Here is a 10652-nt window from a genome sequence, read left to right on the forward strand (position 1 = left end):
TGAGCTGGAGGGGACAGGGTTCATCTCCAGGATGGCTCCAGCTTGAGCTGCCACTGACTGGCACAACGCAAAGGCCTGGGAGCAGCTCCCAAATGGTCAGTGTGGGCACAGGGGCAGCACAGCAGCCCCTGATGGGACCATCCTCCCCCCTCACAGCTGCCCACCTCCTCCTCCACCAGCTGAGGCTCTGCCCAGCCACATTATCTCCCCATTCTGAGGCTGCTCCTTTTGGGCTGGGACTGCTCCTGGGATCTGGAACCAGCCCCAGCCTGGAGCCATCTCGTGTGCCACCTCTGGCTACAGCCATCTCTTTTCTTTAATTGATTGTAGAAAGCAATTTACAAAATACAAACTTCTGCTGGTGCCAAGCCCTGCGTGTCCAGGCAAAGCCTAATTTCACAGTAAAATTTCAAGTGCAATGAATGGCTTTTCCCAGCACCAGTCCATGTCCAAGCCAAGAGCTTTGCAGTCTGCATAAGCTGTGCAGAGCAGCCCAGAAATGGCTTTGCACTGCCCTGTGGAGCGTGCAGCTCCCTGGGCTGGCTGTCACAATAGCCAGGGCAGCTCTGCCAGCTCTCCCTTTTGGGCTGGTGCTGCCTGCCTTGGCACAGCTGTGTGGGACCACCATGGCTGCAGCCCAGTCTGCAAAGAGCCACGAGCCCCAGCTCTCTGTGCAGCCAGCTGAATGATCCAGGGCTGCTGCCATCAGGAAGGTGTCCCAGCAGGGCTGGCCAGAGCTGCAATGAGGGGGGCTCAGCTGAGAGATGGTGCTCCCAGGCTCTGGCTCTTTTCATGTCAAAGTCATTATTTCATGGTCAGGGTCTAGGAGGTTTGTACACACAGATGCATTAATTCTGCATTTAGTGATACAGGAATAATTGGTGTCACATCAATTAGATCGGTTCTTGGATACTGCAGTGATAAGTGCTGTGCAAAGGCCTCTGGGCTGCAGGATGTGAGGAATTCCAGCAGTGAGCAAGCCTGGTGGGGCTGGCAGCAGCAGGCAGAGCGGGGCTGGCAGGGACAGTGGGTGCTGAGGGCGTGGTGGAACGTCCAGCACTTTTGGCCTTTGCAGGAGAACAATAAGGCTCTCACAGTGGTCAGTGTCTGGGGCTGCTGTGCTGGGGGCTCCTGCACAGCCTGGGGGTGCAAGCCTGTGCTTGGGGAGGGGCTGGAAACTTGGCCAACCTCTGAGCCCAATGTCCCAGCCCCACCAAAGTGATCCTCATGTCAAGGATCTTGTGTCAACACTTGCTTGGCACCTGGTTCAGCATCATCACCTGCATCCCCCATCCCTGTGCCATGGCTGTGCACACATGCTGGGTTTGCCAGCTTGCTGCTGACAGGACGAGGCTCAGGTGGGTCTGGGGCAGCGTGGAGACCCCCTGTGCTCACACTCCCACACTACAGATCGCTGCTGTCAGCCCCATCCCTGCTGTGAACTGTAGGCGGAGTAATTTGCAGATGACAAATATCCCTGACAGTAAATATTTTTCCCACCCTCATCCTTCTACAAGCAGATAAGGCGGCAGCACTGTAGCAATACGGTTGCTGGAGGGAGACAAACTCTTTGGCAGACTTAAAAGTCTATTGTGTCCCCGCAATTATTTATAGATAAAGAGAAGAAAGCCAATGAGCAGAGAATGGAGCTGCACAACTGCATTTGTTATGATGATGATGATGTTATCTCTCCCTCACACCCACACACACACATCTCCAGTGCATGGAAACTCGCTGCTGGCAACAATCAAATCCCCAACCAGGACAAGGCAGGACAGACTGGAGGCTTTATCCTCTCATCACTGACAGTGCCCAGCCTGTGTTCCCCACCAGCTGAGCCCACCACACAATCCCTGTGGCTCCTCTGGAATAGCAACCTCTGAGGGGTCCCTCTAACTGCAGGATCTGGAGACCAGGTGGTTCTTGTCCCTGTAAACCAGCCCCTTGTGGGTGCCTTGCAGTGAGGGGGATCTGGGGATGCCTGCAGGGAGGATGGGACTGGCTGGGTCCTCACCAGTTCATGCAGCAGGACCCCAGAATGAGGGGGCTCCCCACTGATGGCAGGGTGCAGGGGGGCTCTGTCAGCTTGCCCAGCTCTGCATGGCCAGCACCTCCTCTGCCATCCCACACCACTACTGAGAACAGAAATGTGGGGGTTTGGAGGGATCTGGGATTAAAAGATGTGGCAGGCAAGAGTGATGGAGGTCACTGCCAATGAGTGCATTCTGCAACCAGTGGAGCAGAGACACCCTGAGTGAGAAACACTGACTGCAGCGTGGGAAGAGGCTGGGGAGCACTGCGCTCTCTCCCTTTTCAGTGAGCACTGCAGGAGCCAGTGCAGGAGACCAGGAGCCTGGCAGGGCTGGACACAGAGGGGAAGAACAAGGAAGCTGAGGGGTCAAGCCCTGGAGTGCCACATGTGTGACACTGGGGCCCTTGGCCAGCCCATGTCTCCAAGGGTGCTGCGTGGCATGGTCTGGCTCCTGCTGGGGCAGAAGCCCTGCACCTCCCCAGAGCATTCACAGCCACTGCTCCTCCCCAGGGCTGGGGGGCAGGAGGGCTGTGGGCTCCTGCCAAGTGCTCAGCCCTGTCTCAGTGGGACCCCCACCCCGAGAGAGCCCCAGGACGAGCTCTCCAGCTGCTGAGATATTGCCCAAGACAGGGGCTGGGAACCCTTAACTGGACTGGAGAGTGGGATGATTTTTCATTGCTTCCTCATAATAAGAGGACAGGAGTAAGTGACTAGTACAGTCCGTTCACTCAGTAAAGATTTATACAATCACTTCATCCAGTAATTGGTATTCTGGGGAGAGAGAGCGAGCTGCAGCTCCAGCATCCGCCTCTATTTGTTTTATCTCTGTCTTTCTCTTTTTCTCTCTCCTTTTCAGAATGAGTAATTCTGTCCCTCACAATCCCATTTAAACAGAGCATTTGCAGAGTGAATAATTAGTTACATTCAATTAGGCCTCACGCGCTCTCCCTGCTCACTTTGGGGGACAGACGTGCTAATGAGATGGTACATGTGTGGCACGCAGGAGTGGGCACTGAGCATGCTGCATGCCAGCAGGGAAGGGGCAGCCTTGGGGGAGCTGGGGAGGTGGCCCCAGACTGTTCAGCCTGCCACCTGGGCAGACAGTCCTTTGGAAACCATCTGGGGCCACAGGCTTCGTGTTTGGGGCCAAAGACTTTGCATCTGTAACCCACAAAACACCTTCTCCTCCAGCAGGAGCGGGACCACATCTGTCCCCAGAACTGGGTGTTCTCTGGGCTGGTGCCAAGGGAATGCTGCCCAGCCTGAGACCATCCCAACAGCACTGCTGGGATTGCCAAGCCCTGAGAGAAGGGAAAGCTGCTGCCATGTTTTTATCTCCCTTATTAAACCTAACATTAGGTTTTAAGAGAAGCCTTAAATAATGTGCCACTGCCTGTACTGGCAAAGTTGCTCCATGCTCCAGCTGCTCCTGCTCAGGGATTTATGGCCTTTCTCGTGCTGTGCTGCCTGTGTTCAGACCGTGGTGGGTCACAGGCTGAGGCTGCTCCCAGCACCCAAAGCCTGCAGTGGGCTCAGTGCTGCTGCAGCCCCACACCAGTGGGCTTTGGAGCCCGGGGTGACTCCCCTGCTACACCAGAGCACCCCACAGTGCTGCCCTGCAGTGCTATGGACCCCATTTGTGCATTTTACCGCCAGAGCAGTGAGGAAAGGGGCACAGCCCTGCTCACATCCCCTGTTCTCCTCTGCCCGTGGGACACGGGCTGGGCATGGCTGTGCCGGGACAGCTCCTGCTGTGGGCTCAGGGAGGGCAGCCACAGGGGAGTGGGGCCAGCCAGGTGTGCTGTGGAGGGCCTGGGGGGCACGGTGGGGCTCAGCACAGCTGGCGACAGCCCTTCCCTCCCTCCTCTGCCTTGGGAGCACCCACCCATTCCAAAGCATCCTTCCCAGAGCATCAGAGCCGGGAGCACCGGTCCCGGGGCCGCGGGGGCGACAGGGGCTCGGGGCTGCTCACGCACAGGGGCAGAAAATCACCTTTAATCACACGGTGTCGCCAGCACTGGGTGGAGGTGACAGAGCCGCTCCCGCACAGAGGGGCGGGTGTGCGGGGGAGCCGCGGGTGGGGCCCCGAGGCCAGAGACCCCCGTGCCCAGAGCCCCCCGTGCCCAGAGACCCCCGTGCCCAGAGACCCCCGAGGCCAGAGACCCCCGTGCCCAGAGCCCCCCGTGCCCAGAGCCCCCCGTGCCCAGAGCCCCCGTGCTCAGAGCCCCCCGTGCCCAGAGACACCCGAGGCCAGAGACCCCCGTGCCCGGAGCCCCCCGAGGCCAGAGACCCCGTGCCCGGAGCCCCCCGTGCCCAGAGACCCCCGAGGCCAGAGACCCCGTGCCCGGAGCCCCCCGAGGCCAGAGCCCCCCGAGGCCAGAGCCCCCGTGCCCGCCCGGGCTGTACGCGGGACGGGCGGTGCCGGTGCCGCCCGCGCCGGTCCCGCAGCACCATCTCCCGGCCGCCGCACGCCGCTGTCTGCGCTCCGGCCGCGCCGCCGCCGCGATCCCCAGCCCGGGGCAGAGCCGTGGGCCCGCCGGTCCGGCCTTTCTTGGCCCCACGGAGCCCGGCAGCGCTGGGCACGCAGGGGCCGCGGTGCCCTGTCCGGTTGGCAGCACCCACCGGGCACTGCTCCAGCACGGGCAGCGCTTCCACTGCACCCCAGACAGGGGACTGAGCTCTGCCGTGGTGATCTCACAGCCCCCTTTCCCAGCCCTGGCTTCTCCAGCACTCAGGGGCTCCGTGCTGGGGTCTTCCTGGCAGTATGGTCACACTGCTGTGGCCAGGGCTGCACTGGGCTCTGCAAGGGCTCAGCAGGTGAGCAGGCACGCCGGGCTTCATTGCATCACCTGGGCAGCAAGCAGGATGGGGCTCTGTTCCATGTCCCCACTGGGGCAGCCAAGCCTTGCTCCACCAGGGCAGCCCTGTGCAGGTGACCAGAGCAGGAGTTGTAGTGGTATTCCCGTGGGGTGGTCGTGCCATGGTCCATTGCAGCATCCCATCATTTGCAGCCAGGCCAGATGCCAGATTTCCTCCCCAGCTGGACGGGGGACAGAGCAGATGGTGCTGTCCAGTCTGTGCTCCTGTCGGGGGCAGTGCCCTGCGCCTTCACAGCATCTCCTGCTCCGAGATGCGGCTCTCCTTGCCATCCTCCTGGGCCACAGGCTGGCCCCTGAGTAGGGTCTCCTGCACAGGCAAGACATTCTCATCCTGCTCCGTGGGCTGCTGGCTATGTGGGCTCTCTCCGGGCTCCCCAGCCTCTATCTGCACAGGGGCAGGGGTCAGGGGCAGGCAGCTACATTCCCCCACTCTGCACCCACGTCCTTCCTGCTACACTCCCATGCAGCCCAGGCTATGGGTCCCTCCCAAATGCTCAGCACTCGTCAGCAGCACCCTCAGGTTGCCCCAGCCCTTGTCCTGCCCCAGCCAGGCAGCCTAGTTCAGCCCCCACCCCTCCTGCATCGCAAAGCCACAGCCCCTGCTCTGCTGCTGGCACATCCCCAGCTGTGCCCAGGAGGGATCCCAACCCACTGCTGCAGGGGGCTCTAGGCAGACTCACCTCCTTTGGCCCTCGTCGCCTGGAATCTGGATGGAAAGAGGGACAGAAAAGGCAATGTTCAGGGGGAAGTGCTGCCCTGCAGGGAGCTACCCAGGGTCAGAGCCAGGGCTGGAGCTGCTGCACCACAGGTCCTGCAGCTCATGTTGTGCCTGCTGCCACTGCCAGGCTGGGCAGGCTGGGGGTCACAGCAGGAGCCAGAATGGATCCATGGGGCACCAGTGCTGTTCCCCAAGAGCTGGGGGAGCACTGGTGCCCCAAGAGCCCAGCTCAGGCTGCAGCAGTGCCAACACACCTGCTCCCAAAGACAGAGCAGGACTCAGCAAACCCTGTCCTGGTGATGTCCCCAGAGGAGCTTCCCCACTCTCAGCAGAGCTGCCAGTGCCCTCCCTGGCTCAACCCCTCAGCCCTTTATGGCCCCTTGGGCCAAGGTTGTCCCGCCCTGGGCCAAGGCAGCAGTTCACAGGCTTTAGCCCCTCACCTGTGTGCACCAAGCAGTAGATGCAGACACCCACGAGGCACGTGACAACTGCAGCTGTGATGGGGATCAGCACCGAGAGGGAGGAGCGCCTGCTGGACTCTGCAGGAGAACACAGGGTCAGTGAGACACCCACGGGACACCCAGTGTGACACAGAGTCACACCCCAGCCCCACAAGGGATCCCTCAGGGAGACAGAGGCAGGAAGGCATCACACTGGCCACGCACTCAGACCTTCCTCCCCCAAAACCACCACGCATGAGGCCAGCTCTGCTGAGTGCTGCAGGAGCCCTGGGTGCTCTCTGCCTGGCACTGGGTGGGCCCCGGGCACCAGGCACTCACCACAGATCACATCCGAGGAGTTCGTCCCTTTCACCTTCACCACCAGCCCCTTCTCCTCACAGCTGCAGGGGAGAACAGGACCATGTCACCACACAGTAACCCGAGCTCAGGGAATAGTCGGGGCTGGGCAGGCACCTGAGCTGCCCCAAAACACATCCTGCTCTGAGCCTGCCAAGCTCCAGCAGGGCAAGCAGAGGGACCCCTACCAACACAGCGTGAGTGGGACAGCAGCTACACAGCAGGGTACCACCCCTGGGGCTTGGCCTGGAGTTGCTGAAACTGCTGAGGATGGCAACAAGTTTAGGGACAAGGCACAGGATGGAGCAGACGTGCCCAGATAGGGAAGCCCCCAGGGCTTCAGCACTGTAGTCATGACAGAAAAGCTAAGATAGGCTACAAGTGGCTCTGTGGGGAAGTAATTTCTGGGCACAGATAAAAGCAAAGTGAAATCCAGTGGCTGGCAGCTGAAGCAAGACTAATTCAGCTTGGAAATAAGGCTCATGTTTCTACCAGGAACTGCAATTAACCCTCAAGCAGCTTTCTAAAGACAGGGATGACCTGCCAGTTCATGGCATGCTCAAAGCCAAACTCCCCACGGAGAGGACTTGTGCTTTGTCTGATGACTGCAGCCACAGAGAGCACTGGGAGGAAGAACCTGAACAGAGCATGGGGCATCCCCATAGATCCTGACCCCTTACTTCCAGCATGGATGACAGCATGGACACCCCTGAAGGGACAAGCAGTCTGTGAGGGACAGACAGAGGTGTCTGCCTCGACCTCAGCCAATGCTGCCCTGTACCACACTGTGCTCCCAGCCCTGCTCCTCTCTCCTGGCCCTACACCAGCCAGATGCTGTGTCCCTCAGAGACCAGCCTGGCTGCCCAGTCCCCAAGGCTACCAAGGAAACTGGCAGCAGAGGATGTGCTCACTGGGGCTGGTGGAAGGACGTGGTGTGTGCTCAGACAATACCTTGTCCAGGGGTGGCACGGCTCGGTTTTAGACGAGACGTTGGAGAAGGTTCCTTCTGCACAGGGTTCACAGGGGGATGACATCCGCTCCATGGCCTTGGCTGGAGAGGGGCAGAGATGGCAGCAAGGTCAGCAGGGGCTGGGAGGGTGAGGGCCTAAGGGGCTACAGAATCCAGATGTGCAGCGTGCCCTGTGGCAATGGCACAGCCCTCCCAAAGCCCTGCCAGGGGGCACCACGCTGGGGAGCCCCCATTCCCTGATGTCAGCACTGACAGGGCATCAGTCCTGTTGAGTGGGAACAGCTTGTCAGACTTACCTGCCACAAAGCCAGAGCCAAGCTGGCAAGGCTGGTTCTCCACGCAGGTCTGGCAGCTGATGTCAGAGCAGTGCGTGCCAGCCCGGCACTGGCACACCGTGTTGTGTGTTACATTTCCTTTTATCTTCTCAATGAGGCCAGCATCTGGGCAGAGGGAACACGCACGAGGTGAGTGAGACACCAAGCAGGGCAGCCAGTTCCCTCAGAATGGAGTCAGTGGTGACAGGGAGCACTTACTGCTTTCACAGATGTCGTGAGGAGCACAGTGCTTCTCCTTGGTCCAGCTTGGCTGATAGTGCCCGCTCTCACAGGGGGCACAAACAGAGTCTTCTGTTTCACTGCACTCAGACATCAGTTTTTCCCCTGCAATAGAGGCTGGTGATGAAGGGGCAAGGGGGCTTTCCCTCTCTCCTGACAGCACCTCTGCCAACAGGACAGGGGAAGGCTGGTAGCTGTGGATGCCAGGACTGCTGCACTATTCTGCATAGAAGCCAGGGCTGAAGGAGTCAGCTCACCTGATGACCACAAATACTGCAGGGGCCAGGAGGGGAGGGAGGGCTGTGAGGCCACTGCAGGGACTGGGACATGACCTGACAGTGACAGCAGGAGCTGGCAAACACCCTCACAATTTGCTAGTGCCAGCACTCTCCCCACAAAGCTGCCTTTGCCATGGGGTCCTGTAAGCTGCAAAAGCACAAACAGTGCCAAGAGAGCTGTAGCACATTTGGTGAAGTCCAAGGGGTCTCCAAGACCACCCACAAGGTCCCAGCTGCTCTATCACTGAGATGACACAGGGAGGTGAAGCTGTCAGCATTGCTGGCAGTGGGGTGGAGGGGCTCCATCACACCAAGCAAAGCTTGCCCTGCTGTGCCCAGGTCCTGGCACTGCCCAGCTGTGAGGTCCCCAGGAAAGGGTTTCCATACCTGGCCGACACCGGTTGCAGCACCTGCCCTTGTATACATACTGCTTATCAAAGCATGTCAAGGCATCAGCAGGCTCCCAGCACTGGAAGAAACAAGACAACAAGACCTGTGAATTCATATCCAATGCTCCCGGATCACCACGCTTCCACAGACACGTGTGCTGACCTGCACCCTGAGGTGAGGGCCTCCTCACACTGCTCTTCCCACACCTCCACTAACCACAGACCACAGCAGCCACCCACGCTGCCTGATGCCATCTGTGCTGCCTTTGAAGTGGGGTGGCGGTGATTCCGGCAGAGTTGCTCCACATTTCCCCACATTTCCTACCAGAGGGTGATTGCACATCACCCTGTGTCCCCGCCAGCAGTACTGCACTCCCTCACAGAGGGAGCAGCGATGCCCAAGCTTTCACGCCCAGAGCACTGCCGGCCCCTTCCCAAGGCTGACACGCCGTCCCCGAGGGACAGGAAAGCCCCAGACAAGCGCATCACCCATGCAAACTGCCAGAGCCTGCCCTTGCTCCCCCTGGCAGGGGACTACCTGCACAGGGAAGGGTAAAAGGAGGCAGGGCATGAGCTCTCGGGCAACACGGGGTGCAAGAGGGCTCTTTAGCACCGTTCCTCTGACAGAGCCAGCCCCTCGCTGCCCATCCCCAGTAGCCCGGCAGCTCCCGGCGGATCTGCCTGGCCATGCTGGGGAGCGGGATGTGGGCTCCGGCAGAGAGCGAGGGACAGAGGGACAGAGGGCCGGCCCCAGGGTGCCATGGACGAGCACGCAGCACGGCCGGGCGCAGCCCACCCCCGTGCGCACCCTGAGCAGCCCCGGTGCGGGGACAAGAGGAGGCTGCGGGGCCCTCCCAGCCGCCCACAGGCACCCGAGAAGTGAAAGCAGCGCTGGCAGCCGGTTCCAGCGCCCCACCCGACTGGGGGTCCCGGCAGGGGCTCGCCGCTGCCCGTCCCTGCCCGTGGGGACCCCCGGGCCAGCGCAGGGAGGGGCAGCGCTGCCGGGCCCGCGCCATCAGGGGAAAGCGAAAGCGCGTGGGTAGAAGAGCTGGAGAGGATACCAGACAGCTCCTCCGCCCTGGCTGTGTCCCGGAGAGCGGACCGACGGACCGACACGGCAGCGCCGCCGGGTCCCGCTCACGCCGCCCGCGCCCAGCCCCGGGGCTCCCCGAGGGGACGGGCCGGAGCGCCCGGAGCCCCTTCCCGGAAAGCCCGGCGGGACACGGGGATGGAGGGATCCCCTCCGCCTGTGCCCGTGTCCCGCTCCTCGCCCCGGTCCCGGCCCCACTCACGCCCAGCAGCGCCGCGCAGAGCAGTCCCCAGAGCCCCAGCCGGTTCATGGCGCTGGCCCCGGCCGCCGCCGCCGCCCCGCTAAGAACGCCTCGGTCCGTTCCCGCCCAGGAAGGGGCGTTGGGCCGCCTTGGCCGGGGCTTCCCCGCCGGCCCCGGCCGGGGACAGCTCCCCGCCGGCCCCCCCGAGCCGCCGGTGCCCGCCCGGGAAGCCCCGCCCGGAGCCACGGCCGCAGGCAGGGACAGGAGCAGGGGCAGGGGTCGGGCGGGGTCCGCAGGAAGGGCAAGGGAGCGCCTGTGCAGCCCCCCCGCAGCGGGAGCTACAGGTTTCACTTCTTTACAACAGCTGCTCAGAGAGGTTTTTTGGGGGGTTTTTCTTATTTCGCCTTTAAGAGCCCCCGAGCTGTCGCCCTGGAGGGCCCCCACGGCTGTGGTCAGGGAGAGCCCCTCTGGCTGCAGCCCTGGAGAGCCCCCAGAGCCGCCAAGAGGGGCGGAGTGTCCCCGAAACGCGTCAGTCCTGAAAGGGGAAGGGCCAACAGCGCTGGGCCGTGGCTGTACCTTCGTTTCAGTTCCCCAGAGCGGTTCCCAGTAACCCCCAAGGAATTTCCAGGTTCCCTGCCCGCTCCGGAGGCGTTCCCTGCGCTTCCCTTGGCATTGCGGTGGCTGGGCAGCGAACGGTGGCTCCCCAGCGCCCCTCGGTGTGCCGGTCATCTCGGTGCCCCGGTCACTTATGGCACTGCCGCCAC

At 61.6% G+C, this 10652-nt stretch overlaps 1 protein-coding gene across 3 annotated transcripts; it reads right to left on the reverse strand.

Annotated features, from left to right (window-relative positions):
• Window positions 1-4574: 4574 nt before the first annotated feature.
• Window positions 4575-10652, reverse strand: CD40 (CD40 molecule). Of its 3 annotated transcripts, none has more exons than XM_063171993.1 (9): window positions 10465-10652; window positions 8616-8697; window positions 7930-8055; window positions 7693-7836; window positions 7378-7477; window positions 6409-6470; window positions 6070-6168; window positions 5592-5617; window positions 4575-5218 (listed from the first exon to the last, which is right to left on the reverse strand). In XM_063171993.1, the coding sequence occupies exons 1-9, from the start codon at window positions 10615-10617 to the stop codon at window positions 5141-5143; spliced, it is 870 nt and encodes a 289-aa protein (XP_063028063.1). In that variant the 5' UTR covers window positions 10618-10652; the 3' UTR covers window positions 4575-5140. The 3 variants fall into 3 exon arrangements, with proteins under 3 accessions (XP_063028063.1, XP_063028062.1, XP_063028064.1); XM_063171992.1 differs by having other exon boundaries at window positions 4577-5296; XM_063171994.1 differs by lacking the exon at window positions 10465-10652 and adding an exon at window positions 9910-10012 and having other exon boundaries at window positions 4580-5296.

Source organism: Melospiza melodia, chromosome 19 (genome assembly GCF_035770615.1).
Source record: "Melospiza melodia melodia isolate bMelMel2 chromosome 19, bMelMel2.pri, whole genome shotgun sequence".
In the NCBI taxonomy this organism is placed as follows: Eukaryota; Metazoa; Chordata; class Aves; order Passeriformes; family Passerellidae; genus Melospiza; species Melospiza melodia.